The 22,341-nt window shown below is 45.0% G+C and overlaps 1 protein-coding gene across 3 annotated transcripts in view; it reads right to left on the reverse strand.

The window, feature by feature from the left end:
• Positions 1-1,742: 1,742 nt before the first annotated feature.
• The window catches only part of HNF1B (HNF1 homeobox B), a 60,650-nt gene continuing 40,051 nt past the window's right edge, over positions 1,743-22,341 (reverse strand). For 2 of the 3 annotated variants that reach the window (XM_054008251.1, XM_054008249.1), the window contains exons 5-9: positions 18,539-18,702; positions 14,527-14,659; positions 13,713-13,904; positions 10,848-10,966; positions 1,743-4,473 (exon numbers count right to left, since the gene is read on the reverse strand). In XM_054008251.1, the coding sequence (XP_053864226.1) occupies positions 4,453-4,473; positions 10,848-10,966; positions 13,713-13,904; positions 14,527-14,659; positions 18,539-18,702 (629 nt within the window). In that variant the 3' untranslated portion in view covers positions 1,743-4,452. Of the gene's footprint in view, positions 4,474-10,847; positions 10,967-13,696; positions 13,905-14,526; positions 14,660-18,538; positions 18,703-22,341 lie in introns of all 3 variants that reach the window. The other variant, XM_054008250.1, reaches the window with a different exon arrangement.

The following is a 22,341-nucleotide window of genomic DNA, read 5'->3' on the forward strand; positions in this document are numbered from 1 at the left end:
GGAGTAAGATACTAGTCAGCATTAATAGCAGGATCTGAACCTGGTCTTTTGTGAGTTGTATGAAATTAGCTGCAGCTAAGCCCAAATACATTGTGAAATTGCTAATATTTACGAGTAAAGTTCAGACTGTTTCATCAGCAGTACAGAGCATAAGGAAGGAATTGGGTAAGGAATGGTGTCCCTAGTCTCTGTTTGTCACAGGGTGGAGATGGATGGCAGGAGAGAGATCACTTGATCATTACCTGTTAGGTTCACTCCCTCTGGGGCACCTGGCATTGGCCACTGTCGGTAGACTAGATGGACCTTTGGTCTGACCCAGTACAGCCGTTCTTATGTCAAAAATTCATTGTCTAATTCAGTTCAGCTAAAGAGAGAGGCATTGGTACCAAGGGAACTGCAAACAGATGTACTTAAAATGAGCTGAATCTTTTCCCGAAAGCTTTATCAATCAATCAAAGAACTATTTGATCATTTTCATTCAGACTCTCATAGTTTTCATGCTTGTTAATTTCGATCAGCTTTATGCTTCCAATTACTGGCTGGAGAGGATGCCGAAATACAGACATTTCATAAGAGAAGTTTTCCTTATATAGGTGTTTCTGCTCTAGCTAGAACCAAGGGACACCAGAAATCTCCCAAGAAAGCCATTGCCCCAAAATACAGAGCCTGATTTTCTTGAACAGGTTCAGACAGATGAATTTCAGATACGTGCCCAAACTAAGATACTGACGCAGATTAACCCAAAACACTGAAGCCCAGATCCGCAAAGTTGGTTAGGCCCATAATGCCTATTGATTTCAGTGGAAATTAGGAGCCTAAATGCATCTTTGAGGATCTGGGCCTGAAGCGCCTCTTTTCGATGCTTCAGTAGTCTTCTAATTGTTCATTTGACAAAGAGCAGGATTTAATAAGACAACAATACTCTATACCTATATAGCAATTTGCAATCAAAGGCCTCAAAGAATTTTAGAAAGGTAAGTGGCCTTTACCCCCATTTTATAGCTAGGGTAAATGAGTCACAGAGAGATTCTCCTGATTTTCAAAAGCGCTGAGCATCCCCCAGTTGATGGGAGCTCTTTGTCTACCCTTTCGAATGTTACATCCTAAGTGACTTACTTAATTAAGATAGTTACGTACCACAGTCGGTGATGGTTGAGGTACAAGCCTTGGTAGAATAATGTCAACACAGTTAGTGCCATAGCCAGTATTAGAACTTTAGTTCTCTAACTTCCAGCTCCTGGTTCAATCCACTAGAGATATGGCCCCAAAACATCAAAGAAGGGTGCTCCAATTTTGAATTCTGAACTGGCCCCTGTCTTTATTACGGAGTGAATCCAAATCCCAGATATAAACACCCCCAAACTTTGGGTTGTTGGCAATCCTGAATAAAATGTTACTTCTGGAGCCCATTTCTTTTTCAGATTAATTCTGTGATATTAATATGAAATATTTGACTTATTAAATCTCGCCAATTGGAAATCGAGATTAATGTTTCAAGAGCGAGGGAAACATTTAGCTTTATTCTTTGATGAAAAGACTCATTCTGCTTTCCACACAGCCTGTTGAATCAACATCTGCAGTACAACAATGGCGGTTACAAGCACTCACCTTGTGCTTATGACATGTCTACCCAAGAATTACTTTGCAAACATTTAAATTCATCTTGTTTTTGTCAATGAAGGGATGAGGATATTAATGCAATATTACCTGGGCCTCAGATATACATCACACACCAACAGGGAGCCAGAAGAAATGGTATTTAATTATAGTATACATCAAAATAAATTTCATTCCAAAGATTGCTTTCCAGTTCATAATGATTTATTACTTGTCGTCCAATAATTCCTACTAATCCCAATGAGGATTGGGACCCCATTGTGCTAGGCATTGTACAAACACAAAAGTAAAAGATGGTCCCTGCCCCAAAAAGAGAATCTGCCGCTTTTATATTTAGTATTGATCATTCTGTTCACAGGAAGACTCTAATGAGGTTTACCCTTTTTAATTGCTCATGGAATCTGAAATTAAGGCACCAGCTCAAAAAAATTTCAGAAGTGTCTAAGTGATTCAGGCGCCTGTCCCATTTTCAAGTGACTTGGGCATTTAGGAGCCTAAGGCTCACCTCAAGTAAACAAGATGCAGGTTCCTAAGTCCCTTTGAAAATGGGATTTAAGCACTTTTGAAAATTTTACACCAGATCCTTAGCTAGTGTAAATCAGTGTAACTCTATTGACTTCAAGAGAACTACGCCGATTTATAATCAGCTGAGGGTCTGGCCCAGTCTCCCTTTTTTCCTATAGTAGTTACAAGCTGGGGAGATGCTAGTTGTCTGATTTACGTTCTAGAGTGGTTAGCAGGATGGAGAAAAGTTCCAGTATCCCCAAACTTGGAGTGAGGAGGACCCAGAAGAATTTGTTATTTGTGCACTCCCCTGCTGGCTACTAGTAGATCATCTGGTCTCCTTGCCAAAGGCCTTAATTCTAGTCCCTCCGATGTTAAGGAAAGTTTTGTTATTGATTTCAAAGAAGCAGGATTAGACCCCAGTCTTCTGTTGAAATGAATTTGGAATGGGAAGAGAGAAAAAATTGTTAGCCACGCACCCCTCCCAAATGGGCCTTTTGCTTAATAATTCTATCCTTTTCCAGGAACTTTCTTTCTCAAATACCTCTACAGCCAACGAGTAAAGAACAGGCCAATACAGCATCTGCCAGTGCATCAATGGGAGGCAATGGAGATATGCCCTCAAAGCCATCACAGCCCCTTTATGGTCATTTTCCAGCATGTACATTTCTGGTTTAGGGCCAGATTGTGATACCTTTATCCATATTGGACTAAGTAGTACCTCTCACTACGCGTAGTCCTACTGAATTCAAAGGCATTTCTTGGTGAGCAAGACACTACTCAGTCTGAGTCATGGTATGACAATGAGGCCCTTAATGGCAACGTATCTGGCTGTCAGCATGAAATACTCACACTCCTGGCACTACAGATATTTTATCCAGTTGCAGAGGAGGGAAAGCCAGCAACAGGCTAGGAAGTGGCATCAGAACTATGCCCTTGGCTTGTTAATTGGAAAGGGAAAGTTAGCAACGCTTGCCCTACAGTTAGGTACAATGTAAGATAACTGGCTTATATTAACAGTTTTTACTGAGCAGGAGACCAGGTGATATTAGACACCAAATCCCTTCCCACTTCCTGAGGTGATATTGGGATTTCACTTCTCACTTTTCCCCCCTGCTCCAAAGAAGATCAGGATTTCTCCAAACCCCTTTCCCTGCTCCAAAGATCAGGATTTCTCCAAACCCCTTTGGACGTGTAGAAAGTTCCCACTAAAAAGTGTGGTTACCAGCCCATTCAGGTACATAGCAGCAAATGCTACAGGCTTCCTTGAAAACTACCCACACCTGTAAGCTGAGAACTCCCAAAGCAGTCCACATGTTTTAACTCTCTCTTCCCTTGCCCCTAAACATTTTCACTCAAAATGCCTACATGTCAGGGAAGATCATAAATTTTTGAGCTCTGCATATTGGCAGTAGCCACCAGATGGATGGTGCATTTCATGGTCACTGGGTAGCCAGCCATTGGGTTATGTATTTCATTCCTGGTCCTTCACTAAATTTGGGTTCATATTTGTCTGGACTATTGACCAAACCACAATTTGTCAGCCTTTAGTAGCAGCTGTACAAAGGATGAGCTTATGTCGGTCCTCACAAACACTGGTTGACTATCATCATTGACTAGGCCCAGGTGTTTCCTCATGATTTTGTTCATTTAAAGAAAGAAAAATAAAGAAAAACCTTCAGTTCTGACCTTTACAAAAAGAGAAATAAGAAAAATGTTGGCAATATATACAGGTGGGGAAATTGCACTTAATTACAGTAGTTTACATCCATTGGACAAAATTTACTTCTTTAATAGAACTCTCTATTTATAGCTGGAGATGGAAGGATCGGAGAGGAGAGAAGTTTATCATATTTACAGTTTAATTGGCTCAGTTCAACAGCACATGCGATTCCTTCTTCCAAACTCCACGTAACAGCTCCAAGTCTCATCAGTCTGTTTGGTGAAGGAATATAACTTAAATACGTTTGATCTTCGTCTTCCTCTTCTGCCATCAGTACATTTTGTTCTTAATTTTCTCATGAGAGCCAATGCCCTCTCAAAGGCAAATACTTAAAATCCTCAAGACATCTCTTGGAAATACTGCGTGAAGGAAATGGAAAAGCACAGTCTCTGGGAGTAGGCACTTCGGTCCTGTCACGTCACAGAAGGGTGGCTATTAAGTCTTGAAGCTCTAGCTCTTTTTCAGGTTAATGGGCGTCTCATTATGGCACGAGACAAGCTGTCTGAGCTTCACTATGGCAACACCCCTCGGACTTCGTTGGTTACCGGCGTGATGTTGTGGAAAATAAGTTCCCGTTGCTAGGTGCAGAATAAGTGAGGTGTGGAACATCACCAGGCTTGCAGGGGACACTGGGAGGGAAAGAAACAGGATGCGTGAGTTAGAGACCGTACAAAAAAATGTGGCAATGTGCAGAGGTGGAGTCACTGGACCTGGATGATTTTATGACACTCGGGATTGAGCTTTCAGGACCATTCAGGTGTTCATAAAACGTTCAGTGTGATACAGACAGTAATTCGTACGCTGCCTTTCCTTCCATAATATTATGGGAGCAGAACATTCTGTCCTGCACAAAGGCTCCAACGTGCCAAGCAGCCTCAGCTCCACGGAGTTCTGCTCATATTCTACACATCCCAGTAGGTCCATTTATTGACCCAGGCTAAGTTCCTCAAAAGTATTCACGGACCTAACTCCCCTTGAAATGAATGCGAGTTAGTCTCCTAAAGGATCTGGATCATAGAGGTCAGTCCCGTTTATACCAATTCCCATTAGCCTCAATGAATTCAAGGGGAAAATACTCCAAGGTTGCAGATTGGGCCTGTAGCTCTTAGAAGATTTTTATGCAACCGGTACACTGGGGCCAATCCTGCCAGCTGACTTGGTAGTTAAGGACACTCATCGGGGCCTAATCCAACTCCCACTGAAGTCAGTGGGTGTTGGATCATGCCCAAGGTTTCAAGAGTTGCAATGGGGAACACAGTGGGAAAATAGTTTTCACGCCAGATGTTGCAAAAAAGGGCCTGTGTGTGCCCAGCCTATGGGAGAAATTGTTCCAAGACCAGTTCATTTGCCTTTGCAATGCTGCCAAGATTAGCCAAGCGTATGGAGATCTGCTGAGTAAATGCAGTCACACGAGTTAAAAGTTGCTTGGGGGCAGCTCATGTTACATACAGGCCAGGAGTTATGACCCTCTGATGGCTTTCTTGTGACCTATGTAAAATGAGTTGAGGATCTCAATCCCAGATCCACACCAGTATTTAGGCTCCTAACTTGCTGGGCAGGTGTCCACTTCACATGATCCCCGCAACTGGTGCTGTCTTACCAGCACTCTCAGCAGAAAATGGGTAATGGGACTCACTTCTTGCACCTAGAGGTGGTCCCTCCAGATCAGAGTTGAGGTATATTGACCACTGGGCAGCATAGGAGATGCTTGCCTTGCTGCTGCTTCTGCTGTGTGGCAGCTACACGGAGGACTGCTGTCTCTGGTTTGTCTCACCAGCACTGACTAGAGAGAAGACACGGTGTACAACATGCCCCTCTGTCATTTCTTTTCTCGTCTGCTCGGTTCATCCTCTCTCTTCCCGTCTCACCTCCCCAGCCCCACTCCTGACAAGGCGCATGCTGCATTTCAAGAGAAGCTCCGAAGGAGGGAGAGAGGTGAGAGCATACCCTGAACCACTTGAACAAGGGCAGGAGGGACAGAGCTGAGCCCTTGGTGTCTCTGGTTTTGGAAGCATTGGTCAATTATTTCCCACCTGGAGGTTCCATGATCCTTCACTCTCCACCCCCTCCCATCTTGCCTACTCAGTTCTTTAATTTTCAGATTTTGGGTGGAGAATGAGGAAGCCTGGGATGACCTTGTAGATTCAGTGAAACATCATAACAGGGAGATAAGGAGCCGCCAGGAGGCCTCTAGGACATGTCATTAGGGATGGGCCTCAGAGCTATCAGATGTTTGCTAATGCAATAAAATGGTGGCTCAGCCTTAAGTGTTGTCAGAGGAACTAGGAGTTATTTACCCCTTCCAAGTCTAAACATAAACATCTGATAAGAGATCAGCAGTGTGGTGCTCAGAGCTGAAGCTGGTGAGCCCAGCCCAAAGGGGTGGCTTAACCGCTTAACATAGCATTCTGCACTGTTGAGCAAGAGACACTGGCGGTGTTCCTCTTCCTGTTTCCCAGCAGGATGGGGATAGAGCCCTGCAACTGGTCCATACCGCAGGAGAGGGAGGGCCACAGTATAGCTCAAAGGGCAAAGCCTACCACCAAGCTACATAGATAAGCCCCATCCACTTTTGCTCAGCTGGAAGGATCCTGTGAGAGGCTAGGAGAGGGAAGATAAATCACGGATAGGCTTCACATGAAATCTCTCCTTCGAAATGTCTTAAAATCTTATAAATACAGGAATTTGCATTGGGCATTTCAAACTTTCCTGAGAAAGGAGCACCCTGGCCTCCCATTTTTATTGGTCTGTCAATCAATACAGATTTTTCCATGCTGATCAAGTCTAAACAGTGGCATTTACCTATTTAGGAATGGGAGTGGAGACCATCTGGGGCATGCCCTCCTTCTAGCCCTGCTCCACACACACACACTGAACTCTTCCAGATACATTTCTTCTTTTGCACCCATTCTCTTCCTCTTGCCCATCCTCATAACATATTATAATGCTCTTCACCACACACCACAACAGCGGCTACCAAGAAAATGGTAGGCTCCTCCTCCTACTTCGACCTATTTAAGCCACTGCTTGTATGCGCCACTCTCCACTACTGGCTGGGATAGTCAATCTGCTCAAGTGCATGAGGTTCCTTCTACTGACTGCTCTGGCAACAGGCCTCAACCCAAGGAGATGTAAGTTTTGGAGATGAAGGTTCTGACTAATTCTCATCGCTGTGTATGTGCAATGAGTAGGTGGCCATGCTGTCTTACACATTCAGCTGTGGATGGATACGAAGCTATTTTAGCCCTGGGCCTTGTGCATTTAAGGTGAGTGTGTCTACTTGCATGTGGCTTGGCACAGAACTTTACCATGGGAACCACTAGCATTGTGTTTTCAACACCGGCGCTCATATCCTGCTGAACACTCAGAGCAAAACTCCAGTTAGCAACCAGTGTGAGAATGGGGGTCAAAAGGAGCACTGTGAAATGACATGTATGATAGGGTTACCATATTTAACAAATAAAAAAAGAGGACCCTCCACGGGGCCCTGGCCCCGCCCATTTCCCACCCCCAGCCCTGCCCCAACTCCGCCTCTTCCCCGCCCCAACCCCACCCCCTCCTCCCTCCCACTCCCAGCCACGTGAAAAGGGCTGCCCAAGCGCTACCAGCTTCACGGTTTGCCGGGCAGCCCCCAGACCCTGCGCCCCCAGCCGGCGCTTCCCCAGCGCAGCTGGAGCCCGGGAGGGGAAGCGCCCAGCCGGGGGTGCAGGGTCTGGAGGCTGCCCGGCAAACCGTGAAGCCGGTAGCGCTTGGGCTTCGGGCAGCCCCTATGCCTCCGGACCCGGGCTCTGGCGGCGCAGGGTCTGGAGGCATGGGGGCTGCCCAAAGCCCGTAGCGCTCGGCTCTTAAACAGAGCCGAAGAGTCAGGGGAGGAGCAGAGCCGCCGCGGGAGGGGAAGTGCCCGGCCGGCATTTTCCCCCGGACGGGGGTTTGATTGCCAAAAAGCCGGACATGTCCGGGAAAAACCGGACGTATGGTAACCCTAATGTATGAGATCAGGAAACAAAAACCTTTTTATTGAACAAAGCCTTTTGACTCTTTTTGTCATGTCAAAATAGAGCATAAATCGGTCAAATGATCACCTGGTATCCTAGGGCCTGATCCAAAGCCCCCATCTAGGGAAAGGCTCCCACTGACTTCCCTGGGTTTTGGAACAGTCCCTTAATGTCTTCTCTTCAGAATTCTGCTCCCCTCTTGCTAAAAGCAGTAGGTGGCAATGAAAAAAATATTCAATGATGTTTAAGATGAAAATTATTTCTTGCCTTTGCTGCTAACGGTCAAACGGTGTTCGCAGAATGGATCATAGAAAAGCAGGCCTATCTATGCAAACTTGGGCCTGGACACTTACTAATGAGCTTTGTTTGGGACGGCTGAGGGTGAAATGTATTCCAGTGCACAGACCCATGTCACTCAGCTCCCACTCTAGCCCTACTCTTGTGGACTTAAAATGGGACTTAAGTGGTTCACTTGCCTGGTGCCGGGCCTATGCCCATAGAGAAATTTCATTCTATGCTCAGTACAATTTGCATGATCAGGTGCTATGGTTGGGTAACGTGGTATTTGCTGATTATGCTCAGCGCTTGTTTGCATGGGATAAAACAAGAGTACATTAAAAAAATTCAAGTAAAATAGTGTGTGTGTGCGGGGGGGGAAACGAGTGGCTTGATTATCTTGGCCAGCCATGCTTCAAGGTAGGCTGATCATTCTCTCCAACGAAGGGCATAAGGCATCATTAGGCTCCATGACAGGCCTAGCGGGTAGCATCGTGCGCTATTTTGATTAAAAAGAACATTTCCTGTATTCAGAGGGCTTGTTTCAACAAGCAAGCATCAAAGTCAACTAGGGGTAAGCCAGGATAATTAATCAAGAGAGAAGTTAGGGCTGAGCGCACACCAGATGGATTGATAAAGCCTTTCAAAGGAAATGGTATTCCCTAGGAGTGCTGATGCGCCTGATTGCCCGACTGATTGAGATTTGTGGGCACAGATAAATGTTTTCCCTGCACACTACAAAGAGTGGGAAACCTGACAGGAGTCGCAGGGGCAGTGGGATTTGGAATTACACTTTCACCTTCCATTTTGTGAGAGAAAGGTTCTGTGGCGGGTCCCACACCCGGGGCCAGATCGTCAGCTGGCATAAGTGTATCTCCATTGACTTCAAAGGAGCTCCGCCAAATCACACCCACTGGGGATCTGGCCCACTGACTCCAATGGAGCTGCATCAGTTTACACCAGCTGTGTGTCTGGGTCACTGTACTCGGTCTTACACAATCCTGTTTCTTTTCATTTTTTTTATGGTGGCAGAGCCTTCCCTTTGCCATCCTCGGAGGGAAACTTTAAGGGCATCTGAAAATGAACCCGGGCAGCAATTCCAAACATTATTTGCTGTGCATTTGTTGCAAAGCTTTTTCTCTTCCCACCGTCAGAGTTTAGCAAAAAGAAGTTTATCTGGATACAAGTTCAAGGTTGTCTCCTATTTATCTAGTAATCGATAAGGGCCACATGTTTCCCACAGTCCCCAGAGCACTTTTTTTTTTTAGAAAAAGGGCTATTGTCTGATCTGGACACTAAAAATGTAGGGCCTGATTCACCTTCATTGATGTAAATCTGGTGTGACACCAGTACAGATTTGGGGGCTGGGGACCAGATTCACAGCTGGTATAAATCAGCATAGCTCTATTGACTTCACTGGAGTTGTGACAGTTTTTACCAGCTGGAGATTTGGCCCAATAACTTCAATGCTGATACACACAAGCTGAGGATCTCGCCCCCGATTCCCATCTCATTTCCACTCATGTACATTTAGTGTAACTCCAATGACTCTGACAGTTACTCTGGCTTGTCTCGCTTGCAGTTTAGAGCTGGTCTCGCAATATAATCATTCAATGTCATTTTCAGTAAGCCTTGAATGACACCAAAAAGTCATTTTGATTCAAGGAAGTTAAATTGACTTTGATGGAGTTATGCCAGAGATGAACTTGGTCCATTCACTTTGCTGCATTTATCAAAGGCTCTACACACCACCTTCAAAAGACAAGCCTGGGAGCTTGAATTCATAACTTTGCTAGACACTAAATAACATGGTCTTCATAAAGACACGGGATTTATGACTTATTAAAACCATCTGTAACCCACTAATCACCCTCTTTATCCTATGACTACATGGGTGTTAATGGGCCACTCCATCTTAAATGGTCTTGGAATCTATGTGTTAACTACTTATGCTAAACCATCTGTTCCAGCTTGTATTTAGCTGGGACACTGAGTATCTTTCCCAGACCTGAAGAACTCTATGTAGCTCTTTCACCACCAGAAGTTACCTCACCCACCTTATGCTTTTTAAAACAAGTGATAATAAACCAGCACAGCTTGGTGTTACATCCTCATGCTAGTCATTTTGGGGGCCAGGATTTAAGAAGAAAATGAACTGGATTCACAATGGGTGACAGGTGTTGGGTTGAGAGCTCTGGAGAATGGAGTGAAGTCCTCCATATATACATTGAATAGCACAGCCCAAGCCATGCAAGGACAAGCTTTCCCCTCCACAGATCTGCCAACATGCCTTAACTCTGCGCTGGGATCACCTATAGAGGTAGGTGGATCGCTCCCTCTCCACTGCCCATTCACGCTGGGCCCTCTCCTTTGAGTCTGCCAGTAAGAATGCCAGTTACCAACATGGACACTTGTGCACTGTGAACAATCCTGAGACCACCCATTAATTTCCACACAAAACATTCAGCTGCTGTGGTTTATATAATGGGACGGTATTTAGGGCTGAATATCAAACACTATCCACAAATAGCAACACACAGACCTTTGGATTAGCTTTTGTGATGCTGGTGTGGTCCCTGAATATCATGCTTAGAACAGTGGAGCTGAGAAGCAGAAACTGGGGTCTAGTCACCAACAAATGTATTGGCTTAAACGCCCATTAGCAGTAGCAAGCGTACCAGGGAAGTATACCGTTCACACTGAGAGAATCCTTTCGCGGTATGCGCCATTACCTGTTTATTGGAAGACATATTGGTTAATGTACTGATGCTGCTGGTATCTGTGACCACCATGGCTGATGGAAACCGGGAAGTGTGGGAATACTGGGGAGGCTCCTGCTTGTGTGCATACACTATGAAAATGAAGGAGACAGACAGCAATCATATAAATGCCAGCTACAGTCTTCATGCAAATGCAAAGCAGTCAAGCCAAAAAGTTTTCAACACATTTGTGGGGGTTTTTTGTTTGTTTGTTTGTTTTGTAAAAACAAATAAGGAGGAATGTTCGGCATCCTCCTTAGAGGTCTGGAGAATCCACCTGGTTTCTCTGCAGCAGCATTTGGAGAGATTAAGGGTTAAAATGGCATGGTTTGATCCAACAGCTGAAGACCCTCTAACCACTTTCTGGGAGGCCATTGTGCTGGAGAACCAAATGCACAAACAAGACAATGAGCAGGAGTGCTGGACAAGAGCATTGGAGGCAGCATAGGCAAATATCCTAGATGAAGTCAATGGGAGTTTTGTTTACCAGGCTGACCAGGAATGGAAATGCCTGAATTAAGAAGTGAGCTCTTTGTCCAGCTGAAAAGCGTGAAGCAACTTCCCATCCTGTTCTCCTCAGCCAGAAAAAAGGTAAAAACAAATTCTTAACTCTGGTTAGTTTTTGACCAGCCTTAACAACCATTTGATAGAAAATTGGGTTTTCAGCTAAATTTTTTTTTTTGCAAAAAATGTCTGCTCTCTGAAGAAATTTTTGATTTTTCATCAAATAATAGAATTCCCCAAAACTGAAATATTTCAGTTATGAAGTGCTGCTGCAGTGCCTCATGGGAGTTGTAGTTCAGGTTCCTCATGCTTTAATTCTTCTCTATGGCTGGTCTCACCAGACAAACTTCATCTCCCATGATGCACTACTACCATATACCTGCCATGATGTACTACCTCCTCTCATCAAGAAGAGACCATGATGCATCCTGGGAGATTTAGTTTAACCAGGGACCCTAGTGGAGAGAGGAATGGATGCACTAGATTCCTGAGCTTTAACTCCCATGAGGCACCACAGTGGTATTTCACACTCTTAACTATTTTAGTTTTTGGACAAAATATTTTGCGGAAAATCCAAATTTTCTGTGCAAAACAAACACACACCCCACCTCCTTTTCTGACCAGCTTTAGTGTTTAGCAAGATATTCCATCTGCTGCTGCTGTCAAACCTCAGTTCGAGGACCTACACCTCTACCCCGATATAACGCGACCTGATAGAACATGAATTTGGATATAACGCGGTAGAGCAGTGCTCCAGGGGGGCGGGGCTGCGCACTCCGGCAGATCAAAGCAAGTTTGATATAATGCGGTTTCACGTATAACGTGGTAAGATTTTTTGGCTCCCGAGGACAGCGTTATATTAGGGTAGAGGTGTATGTTATAATCACCAACCTGCTGGCCAAGGAGAACTGGAAGAGTCTTCCCCTCACAGTCTCTGCTGCTCCTCAGTTGGCCAAAGCCTTATTGTTTAATTACATGAGGCCCCTGCCTGCCTGGTAAAACTAAAAGCCGGGAATAAAGGCCATGTATTCCATTTGGCAAAACTGACCGTTAGTCACAAGGACTAGGCAAGGTGTTTTAAAAGATTTGTTGTTAAGCTTGAGAAAATGCTACAGGTAAACTACACCTGAAAATTTAGTAAACATAACGGGAGCATACACTAGTTTACAATTAGACTGGGGTCTTGGAGAATAGTAAAACTGCAGTTCACATATATTATGCAATTAGGCACAATCTGAAAATTGTTGTTCGTAGAACTGTAATATGAGAAAAGCTCAACTGAAAAAACATCAATAGACATAAAAACAAAGGCATCATTTGCAGAACATACGGGTAGTTCATCCTCCCCCACATACCTATGTTCTAACTTCCTCCCCAAAGTGCAAAGACCATAATAAGTAAAATGAAATGGTTGGGATTGTCAAGGAGACTCAGGGAGTTAGGCACCTAAATCCTATGGACTTTTACTGACTCCCTTTGAAAGCCCTCGCCAATAAATACAGCCATATGGAAAAAAAGTTATCATCTGCTGCCTGCCCAAATGTCCACAGAACTAAACCTGTTTGTTTTTCATCACCTGCCTGGCCCCCTAACTCCAATGATCTTGTTGAGTGCACCTTAAAAGGGTGGTCCTATCAATTGCAGTTAGAGAAGAACTCAAAATCTCCTTGGATAGCACAATGCAGGCAAGCACAGGCACTCTGGGGACACAAACAGAAGATCCTCAACCAAATTCTGCTCTGGTGTAAATCCGGAATAACTCCACTGACATTATTCTGAATTTACGCCTGTGATCAAGAGCAGAATTTGACTCCTGGACTTGCATACTTAGTATGAAGGAATAAGTTTGTACAGCGGGAAGGTGCACTCTGTATTCTAAAAGAGGAGCAAATACATGTACTATGGAAGGGTGAGATGGGAGGGGGGTAACAATGGGGCAGTGGGCAACATTAATTGCCATGTGTTGGTGCCCTCTGATGAAAGCTGAGTCATTTCCTCACATAGTCCTGAAAGGTGAAATTCGGGTGTTTTCATTCCCCTGATGCTCTCTGGGATTCAAAATTCTTCCGTGGTGCACCCTTTTTATCTGACTGCTTTAGTGCTGGAGAGTTTGTGATTCCCCCATGAATCAATCTACTTTGGAAAGGGAATGTCCTAACACCTGCAGGAGAAGATGACGCAGGTCATGAGTTAGAACCAACTAGCCGGAGGGGTAGAGAGGGCAAGGAGGGGAGAAAGCAAAGTTAATTCAAAATGTATTTATGACAGTTGGCAATTATAATGCAGCTAAATCCTTCCCTTCAGGCCTCAACAAATACCTGACAAGATCCTTACTGTGTGAATTCTGCAGCTGAGTCACTGTGGCCATAAAAGGCTGCTGTGTCATATGGCTGGGCGACTGTTGCATGAGTGGCTGTTGATGAGGACTGTGTAGCTGCTGGGAAAACTGGACTGGTTGTAAAGCTGCCAGACTTCCGGCAACACTGTTGATAACAGGGACGCTCTGTGCCTGGGAAGTATTTAGACCTATGAGAACAGAGGAGAACGAAACAACATGTCAAGATTTCAGTGCTGGTGGAATCAGAAACAGAGACGGTTGCTGCAGTGGAATAAAAATCGAGATGAATGTTATCTTCATACATTGGAGATACCTACAAGGGTTGTGCTGTACATGGTCTGGTTCTCTCTGCAGTTCAGCAGGGTGTGCAGTAAAATCAAAGGGTTTTATCCCCCTCTCAAATACACCTGTTTTCACAGCTTTCAATGGAGATCTTCCTAGTTTATGCCCAGAACAGCTGGACAGATCAGGCCCTAAGCACACTGGGTGAAATCCTGGACCCGTTGAATTTAATGGCAAAACTCTCATTGACTTCAACAGGGCCATTGATTCCACTCACGGCACATAGCCACTGCTTCCCTTCCCCTCTGACCTTGGTGGCGAAACACCATAGCACGTGGCAAAAGACCACAAAGTGCGTTAGTGCTGGGAGCAAAGAACATTACTGTACCCAGCTGGAACTACGGAGGAGGGGGAATTCAGAGCTGCAGAACGGAGTTACTCGCATACTGCTTCTAAACATACCAGCCGAGGGGATAAAAGCCCTATCAACCGGAGTGTACTGAAACTAGAGCGCGGTGAGGCACTTACTTTGCGCAATTGCCATGACGCCAGAGAGCGGTGTCATGATGAGGTTCTGAGACTGTTGTGGGTTGTGATGGGGCAAGCTGTGGATATTGGTCAGGGTACTTACAGGGGGCAGCCCACCTCCCGAAACAGAGATCTGTCAAGAAACCAAAAGGGACAACAGGCATCAGAGGCACAATGGACAGGAGCTGGGTGACAAAACAGCTTCTAGACAAGTGAAAGTGACTTTGGCTAGGGCCAGCCATACATCCCTTCATGCATGAGTAGGCCATTCACAAAAAAGACAAGCAAAATCATCTCACGGAAAGTGACCCAGTCAGTTGGGGGGAATCCACGATTTATGTCAGTTGGGAGCTCTCTGGGGCAGGAACTCTCTTTTTGTTCTATGTTTGTACAGCGCCTAGCACGAAGAGGTCCTGATCCATGACTGGGGCTCCTAGGTGCTACTGCAGTAGAAATAATTAAATAAACCACAGCGGCAACAGTGAGAGGCTTTTCAGGAAACCTGCTTCCACTGCTCCCACCAGTCTACCAGATCCTAAATTTTGGATCCTCAAGTCACGCTGCAAAAACTCATCTTTTTTGCTCAGGCCTTTTCTGAGTAAACAGCAATGTCGCCAATTCTTGAGAGTTCATTGCAATTTTCTTGGTAGTTAGTGTTTTATTCTTAAAGCCGCAGATCCTGGAGTCATGTGATTATGGGAGAGTCTAAGCTTTCATTAAAAAAATAAAAAATAAAAAAAACACAACCAAAAACCCAATAACTTTCTAGCCCTCATGGTTACAAAGGAAAGGTGGAAAATTCGAATCATAAAGGTTAAAAATACAGAAGGCAAAGAACAGATCCCACATGTATTATTAAAAAAAAAATCATTAATTTTTAAGCCAGTTTCATCATTTTAGAGGGCCAGACTCCTGATTTTTGAACGGCTGCAGCTGGCAATACTGAAACAGGCTATATGGTGGAGGAATGCTAGTTAAGTGAGTCTGGTTAGGTTTAGGCTCCAATTCAGCAAGGTACTTAAGTAAATGCCCAATTTTAAGCATGTGACTTGTCTCATGGAGTTCAAGGGGATTGCTCATGTGCTCAAAGTTACAACACATGCTTATGTGAACGTCTTGCTGAATCGAGGTCTTGATGTTTCGGACAGCAACTCAATTGTTCATACATGGGTGCCTAAAATGAGGTTATTTAGACCTGGTCTAGATGGGAGATATGTCCCAATTACAGCCATCAATATAACTGCACTCCTGCAACCCCCTGGTGCAGACAAGGCCAACTGCTTGACACCACAATAAGCTTTCCCAGTGCATATTGTGGCTTTCCTTGTCTACAATGGTGAGGGTTTGCACCAGTGTCTGAAATTGCGGTCCCTGATGCAGGCAAGGATTCAGATACCTAAATAAAACCAGTCTGATTATCAGAAGTGCTGAACATCCACAAATTCCACCGACATTGATGGGAGCTTCAGGTGCTCATCCCTTTGAAAGATCAGTCCACTTTTATTTAGATATCTCAGTGTGGATTTAGAGACACTTCGGGGTTCCAGGTGTGAAATTTTTGGTGCCGGTTTGCAAGTGTTAGGACCAAAAACTTGAATCAAAAGAAATAAGCTAGAGATCACATGACGAAGAAAGTATTCAAACCACATCATTAAAACAACCCTCCACTGAGTTTTCCATAGCTGTGATGGTAAAAGGCAATGAAGGCTCATAAAACAATGACAAGCCCAAACTCCTGATAGGTTCAATAGCATGTGCCTCAAAAAAACCAAAACACAACATTATTTTAAGCTGCAATGATTTCCTTGTCTGTTGTTAATTTGATATGGGATATTAGAGAAACATGTTTACTCACTGGAAACCACAGCCCACAGCATATTTGTGTTAAATAACTTGCAAGCACTAGCTAGCTCTGTGGAGGAGATCAGAAATAAACTGGATGACAGCTCCATACTAATGGATGCCCATAAATGTTGGGTGCTATGCATCCTGCACTCAATGGGGCTGGTTGAGCACTGCGTCAAGCTGGGTAAAAAACTTTTACTGCTGTGCATGTTTCTGTGATGGTTAAAATCGGTTCCGTTTCAACTGTAACTTGTTAAATTTCAAACAAGCACCGTCGTGCTTTCCCCCCATGCTGCCGCTCACACTTGGGAGGAGCGGCCTGTGAACATCTGCAAAACTACCTCACTGTCCTCCTCCAAATGCTTCCAGAAAGCTCACCTTTGCTGTGATGGCTACAGAAAACTTGGTAACAGTTAGGCAGCTGGAGTGCAGAGACCATTGGCTACCATCCTGCTGACCAATCTCATCTAATTGTGCTTCCTCCATGTGTCTGTCTGTCTGTCTATGCACCTGCTGTCTCTCGTCTTACACAGAGACTGTAAACTCTTTGGGTCAGGGACGGTCTTTATTCCATTTGTACAGCGCCTATCACCACATAGTTCCTCTCTGTGACTGGGGTTCCTAGCTGCTATTGCAATACAATAAAATAAATAATATGTTTGGGCTACTACTTCAGAATACTCTCCTGACTTTTAAAAGGAAAGGCTCACAATGCCTTATCAGTCATTTTGTCCGTTTGATTTTTAATGACTGATGTGTCATCTATTCTTCTGGATTATTTTTTATGATTATTCGTGATCTGCTTAGAAATGCATGTCCCAAATTTTGGGGGCATGTGAAATCTGAACATAGGGGGTCGTGTGCAAAATCCAGATCTCTCTTTGCAGTGAGTCAAACCTAATGTTCGGATCGAAAGGCTTTTAATGTAGGAAGTTGTTAGGAATCTGGATTAAGATTATGTAGTTTGGGCCCACTGATATTTACTACCATTGCCACATACAGTATCTTTTTTCAAGGCTCTCATTAGGGAAGTACTTGAAGCCAGGTCCCATTGTCCTAATCTATATTATGACCAGGACTCATTTATATTTCAAAAGCCTGTGTGTGGGCCACCAGCCTGTCTCTCTCACCAACAGAAGATAGTTCAATAAGAGATATTACCTCACTGATCTTGTCTCTCTAATACCATGGGACCTCCAGAGTTAAATACATAAACTGCTACAGCTTGAACTACAGAGCGTTGTTTACTGGGTCTGTAACTAGAGCTTGGCATTTTCAAAATGTTAAAAAATAAATTGGGTCAGACTGAGGTTTTTTTGAAATTTTTTGGAAAATTGAAGTTGAAAAAATTTTTCATTTTGGGTCAATCAAAATATTTTGTTTAGCTATCCAACGTTCTGAACTGGTTTTGAAGGTCTTCGAAAAAAGAAGAGATTATTTTGATATAAAAAAGCCCTTTCAACCTGAAAAAAGGAAAAACATTTCAATTTTTTAAAGATTTTCAGACAATTAGGTGAAATCGACATGAATTCGCAAAATGTTTTGGTGTCACCAAATCTGTATTTTTGCCCCCCTCCTCCCCCCAAAAAAAGAAAAAGAAAAAGCTTTGGCCCAAACTATTCCACTCAGCTTGAACGGTAACACATTCCTATCCTCTGTGGCCCAGGTGCAGAGGAGGTCCAGTAACACACGTTGAGCAGCAGATTACGTGTGTGTGTGTGTGTGTGTGTAGTAGGGGCTTGCTTGTAAAGAAACTGCTTCCCTGGTGAAACTTAGAACTTCGGAGGGCTTAAGAAAAAAAAATAAATGAATGAGCATTTTATCAACACGAATGTCATCGGCAGCGAAAAACAAACAGTGATCCACCCACTGTGCTACTTTACAAGGCATTCAATCAATAAAATGAGAACGGGCCTGTGTCAGGTTTATTGGCTGGGTTCAGAACGTATACCACTACCTATGGTCTGAGCGCTGCCTTTGACTCCTGGCAGCTGGGATTTTTTTTTACCCCGCCCCTCCCACCTCCAACCCTACAATGCTTCATTGTTTAACGTGAGCCTTGTGTGAAACTAAAAAAAAAAAAAAAAAAAAAAAGTCTTGTTTGTTTTGCCTGCTGGGCCCTCTTATCTTATCAGCTTTGGAGCTACAATAGGCCAGGTGTACTCACCATTTTACCATCAGGCGAGAGTAAATTGTGGCCTGGGTCCAACCCTGCTGGAGAAACCTGCTGTAGGACGGACTGGCTGGTGGTCACCATGGTGTTGTTGCCATGGTGACTGATTGTCGAAGAGGAAGTGACCTCATTGTTCCCCTGCTGGCTGTATCGGACTCCTGCAAAAACAAGGCCAAGTGCAGTGTGTTAACAACCCCTATCTGCCATACAGTCATAGGGTTGCCAACTGTTTAATTGCACAAACCGAAACACCCTTGCCCCGCCCCTGCCCTTCTCAGAGGCCCCGCCCCTTCTCCAAGGCCCTGCCCCCTCTCACTTCATCCCTCCCCAATTGCTCTCTTTCCCCCCCCCCAACTCACTTTCACCAGGCTGGGATGGAGCTGAGGGGGGTTTGGAGTGTGGGAGGGGGCTCCAGGCTGAGCCTGGGGCAGGGGATTGGGATGCACAAGGGCTGTGGGGTGCAGGAGGGGGCTGAGGCAGGGGGTTGGGGTGCAGGAGGGGGTGGAGGTACAGGAGGGGGTGGGGGTGCAGGCTCCAACCGGGCAGTGCTTACCTCGGGCAGCTCCCGGAAGCGACCAGCATATCAGCTCCTAAGATCAGGGGCGGCCAGGTGGCTCTGTGCGCTGCCCCTGCCTACAGGCACCGCCCCCGCAGCTCTCATTGGCCACGGTTCCCGGCCAATGGGAGCTGCAGAGTCGGCGCTCGGGATGGGGGCAGCGTGCAGAGCCCCCATGGCCGTCCCTGAATCTAGGAGCCAGAGGGACATGACGGTTGATTCCGGGAGCCGTAGGGAGCCTGCCTTAGCCCCTCTGCACTGCTGACCAGACTTTTAGCAGCCTATTAAAATCCCCCAGATTGGTTTCAGTAGCCTCCGGGAGATCGATTCCAGGAGACTCCCAGCCAATCCGGGAGGGTTGGCAACCTAGTCAAAGCATTTTCATTATATACGGCAGGTTAAAACAGCAGCAAACAATCAGTCAGCATGATATGGTGACGTTTCTGGGGAGAAAAAATGCCATTTTTCACAGCTTTTATTTAAAATAAATAATAAATAATAATAATAATAATAAAAGACACCAGGGATAAAACTCTTCCAATACCACACTGTCAGAGACATCTATACATCCGTTACCAAGGCAGTCACGATAGTTCATGATCTTGTTGCTCTGTGTCTTTGTTACTAGTCTTCCGTGTGCGCTTGCAAAAACACCAGGCTTCATTACTGGTGTTTTCTTACAAAAACCACATGAGATGGGCTCAAGTGGGATCTAGATTCCTAACACTCCAAAGCTCACGAGAAAGAGCTCTTCAGAGCTAGAAATTTGCTTTGGGCCTGTTTTATCTGAACCCACAATGTTTGAGGCAGGGGGAAAGTTGGGGGTAAGTTTTGGGTTTGCTTCATCTCTCTAATCACGGACAACAAAAGCAGTGAAAGCAAGACATTGGGAAAGGGGCTTGAAATTTTTTGCGCCTTAGTTCTGCTCAGTTGTGTCTTCTATCTCAGAGTGGTTTTGGTTTGTTTCGCACTTATTTTCTCAGCCCTGGTTTGAATCAATTTAATTTGCTTAGCATTTGCTTTTAAAGCTCTCGTTTTGATGGCACAGACGTAGGAATTCTGAAGTAAAGGCAGGACTGTTTGGGCTGCTCATTCACATGCAGTTATCCATAATGCTCTTCCTTCTAGCAAACAGTTACACCTCTACCTTGATATAACGCTGTCCTCGGGAGCCAAAAAAATCTCACTGCGTTATAGGTGAAACCGCATTATATTGAACTTGCTTTGATCCACCGGAGTGCGCAGCCCCCCCCCCCCCCCCCCCCGCCGGAGCACTGCTTTACTGTGTTATATCCGAATTCACGTTATATCGGGTCGCGTTATATCAAGGTAGCGGTGTATTTCAGAACCATGTTAAAGAGTCAGAGAAAACCAGTGATGCACGGAATCCAGTGCTACGCGCTTTGCTAGCCAGAATTGGGGACTGTTTCTCCCCTGTCTTCCTAAATTCAGGTTAGCGCAAAGTTTCCAAGGTGCCCTCAGGCAGGTCTTAATTGCACCTGCAATTTGTTTTTCATAATTATTTACATGTGTAAATCAGACAGTTGGATGTCTCGCCCCCCCTCTCCCCCCCACAATTTGTGCATGCAAGTTCCAGTTCTATGTGCAAATGCAGCATTTTGCATGCAAAAAAGCCAGCAACCAAAACGCAGAGGGCAACTGTAAACCACGTTGCTTTAAAATATATGTTGCTGTTGTTGCATTTGGATTTGCTTTTACACCACCTGTTCTTTTAGACAGGTTACCCACTACTCTGCAGTCACGCCATCTATTGCATTAGATCAGTGACAGACAGAATGAGAGTGCTCAGAATATGTGCAGCACGGTTTAAGCCTGTCTAATTGCACTTTATGCAACATGTATTGGTTGCTGGGCTGAGAGCCATTTCAGGGCTGTAAAACCCTTGATGGAGAGCTTTTGTGCAAGGGACACCTTTCCACAGATGTTTACAACCTTCCCTCCCCCCCCCCCCCCCAACAGTAAAAGCTAGAAAGCCAACAAGAGAGAAAGTACACAATGCGTGCTGACAGGCTGGCATGCACCCAGGAGTCAAAGGTCCTGCATTTATTTTACTGTCAGTCAAAGTTCTGTCCCCAAATGGGTTGTAAAGACAACCTCAGCGGAGAAGGCCAAAGCTAGTCAAGGACTCGCAGAGAAGCACATGGAAAAACGATGTCACCTCTGATCTAGTCCCAGCTGCTGTTTTTTAACTGCAGACTTGACGGCAGGCCTGGGGACCGACATAGGAAGAACCCCAGCACTCACTTCCCAGATTCCCCTGCACCCAGTTCTTATGTCACTAAAAATGTTTTTAATTTTAGTCCTGGTGCAAGTTGCCAGGCTGGTGACTCAAGGCCTCTATTTATCAGCACAATGGGGAGTGGCCGAACAAGATTCATCACCTTGTTCCACCTATGACCGCCCCTCTCCCTGTGGCTGCGATCTCTCAAGGCAAGAGGGCATCCCATGTCAATTCAGTTCTTGGCCTTGCTATCCCCGATCCTGAGGTGAGATCTGTGCAGATGTACCCCAACACCGTCCAAGAGCACCACTGGTTTCAATGGGGTCTGTGTGGGTGCAAAGGTTCACCCACTGGGGAGCCAGTTGCAGTGTGCCCTTCACCCTGGTATCTGGGCCTCGCTGGTGAGACAACCCACCGACGTGCCAAAGAGAATTACTTGTGATGATGTTTTTAAATGACATGGACACTCTCCCAACCAGGATAGGAACCCCCTCCCCTCAACTAGGCTACAACTGCAAACAAGGTATCATACTCAGGAATCTGTCAGGGTTTATGACAATGTTTAAAAAATGGCTGACAATCAGGGCCAAAAATTAACTTCAGTTTTCTGGGTAAATATCAGGGTTAATATTGGAGATCAGGAGGACAGAAAAAAAGCACCAAATAAGAGAAAAATAAGAGTATGGTTTACATACATTAACAGTACGTACACATATGTACACACATCCATGCATACATATGTATCTTCCACTACGTTTCTTTACTTTAGCAGACGGCCTTGCATTTACACTTCGACTAACTTATTAGGAACACATTTCCTAATGTTACGTATTGGATTTTCTTACTATAGTCAGTCTTTTCATCCACTTGCGTAGTCTAAAATTTGGGCAAAAACCAAGAGTCTAAGCTGCGATCACGACTGCAGCTTGAGTTGACATACCTGAGCTAGCCAGCCTGGGTCCCAGACCAGCGAAGCCATAGCAATCCATGCTTTAGCAT

Source organism: Malaclemys terrapin, chromosome 18 (genome assembly GCF_027887155.1).
Source record: "Malaclemys terrapin pileata isolate rMalTer1 chromosome 18, rMalTer1.hap1, whole genome shotgun sequence".
NCBI lineage: Eukaryota > Metazoa > Chordata > Testudines > Emydidae > Malaclemys > Malaclemys terrapin.